This window comes from Mesitornis unicolor, unplaced genomic scaffold, assembly GCF_000695765.1.
Source record: "Mesitornis unicolor isolate BGI_N332 unplaced genomic scaffold, ASM69576v1 scaffold563, whole genome shotgun sequence".
NCBI classification, from domain to species: Eukaryota; Metazoa; Chordata; class Aves; order Mesitornithiformes; family Mesitornithidae; genus Mesitornis; species Mesitornis unicolor.
The window spans coordinates 1-1,117 of NW_010172312.1; the positions used below are offsets into that span (position 1 = coordinate 1).

General features: G+C 54.2%; 1 gene segment (V, D, J or C); it reads left to right on the forward strand.

Annotated features, from left to right (window-relative positions):
• Positions 1-141: 141 nt before the first annotated feature.
• LOC104535817 lies at positions 142-965 on the forward strand (the record flags this gene model as incomplete). The annotated part of the segment is given in 2 exon segments: positions 142-394; positions 872-965. Coding segments are annotated over 2 exon segments (347 nt in total), but the record flags the coding sequence as incomplete, so codon positions are not given.
• Between the last annotated feature and the right edge of the window lie 152 nt (positions 966-1,117).

Here is a 1,117-nt window from a genome sequence, read left to right on the forward strand (position 1 = left end):
TCTGAGCATGGGTCTCTGGTTTCCTCAGTTTTCTTGGTGGTATCATGGCTCTTAACTTCACAAGTCCCATCTTGAGGCCCAGGGAGTGCTGTGCTGGTGGAGCACTGGCTGACAAACAGCACCTCTCCTCTCCTTCTCCAGGTTCCCTGGTCCACGCAGCACTCGGTGTCAGCGAACCCAGGACAAACCGTCCAGATCACCTGCTCCGGGGGTAGCAATTGGTATGGCTGGTACCAACAGAAGACACCTGGCAGTGCCCCTGTCACTGTGATCTATGGTAGCAACAAGAGACCCTCAGACATCCCTGCACGATTCTCCGGATCCAAGTCCGGCTCCACAGCCACGTTAACCATCACTGGGGTCCAAGCCGAGGACGAGGCTGTCTATTACTGTGGTAGCTGGGACAGCAGCAGCAGCTATGGTGTCTCGTGACAATAGGAAGTGAGACACAGACGATTAAGTCAGAAGAAGGTTTTCACCCCTTCTCCCTCCCAGCAAAGCAGTTGTGGCTGTGAGACTGAGGCACATTCCTGTGCCCTCTGCTCAATCATGGCTGTGAATATCCTCCTTTTAGTCCTCGAGCACTGGAGGTGACTCTATGGTGGGGAAGCATTGTCTCTGTCCATACAAAATTCACAGCGTGGATTTCTCTGTCATCCCCAGTGCCTCTTGCTACTGATGGCCTTGTCTTACATCTGTGCTGGCCTACGTTGGACTATGCTCTACTTCAAAAATATGTCTGTGATCTTATCTGACTCTATTCTCCTCTGACTGTGGCATTCGGAACACATTGCGCTGCCCAGAGGAAGGGTTGTGCTGGTGGGGCACTGTCTGACCCCCGTCTTCTCTCTTCTCTCCTCTCCATCTCCAGGTTCCCTGGTCCAGGCAGCGCTGACTCAGTTGACCTCGGTGTCAGCGAACCCAGGACAAACCGTCCAGATCACCTGCTCCGGGGGTAGCAATTGGTATGGCTGGTACCAACAGAAGACACCTGGCAGTGCCCCTGTCACTGTGATCTATGGTAGCAACAAGAGACCCTCAGACATCCCTGCACGATTCTCCTGGTCTGTATCTGGCTCCACGGGCACCATCACTGGGGTCCAAGCTGAGGACGAGG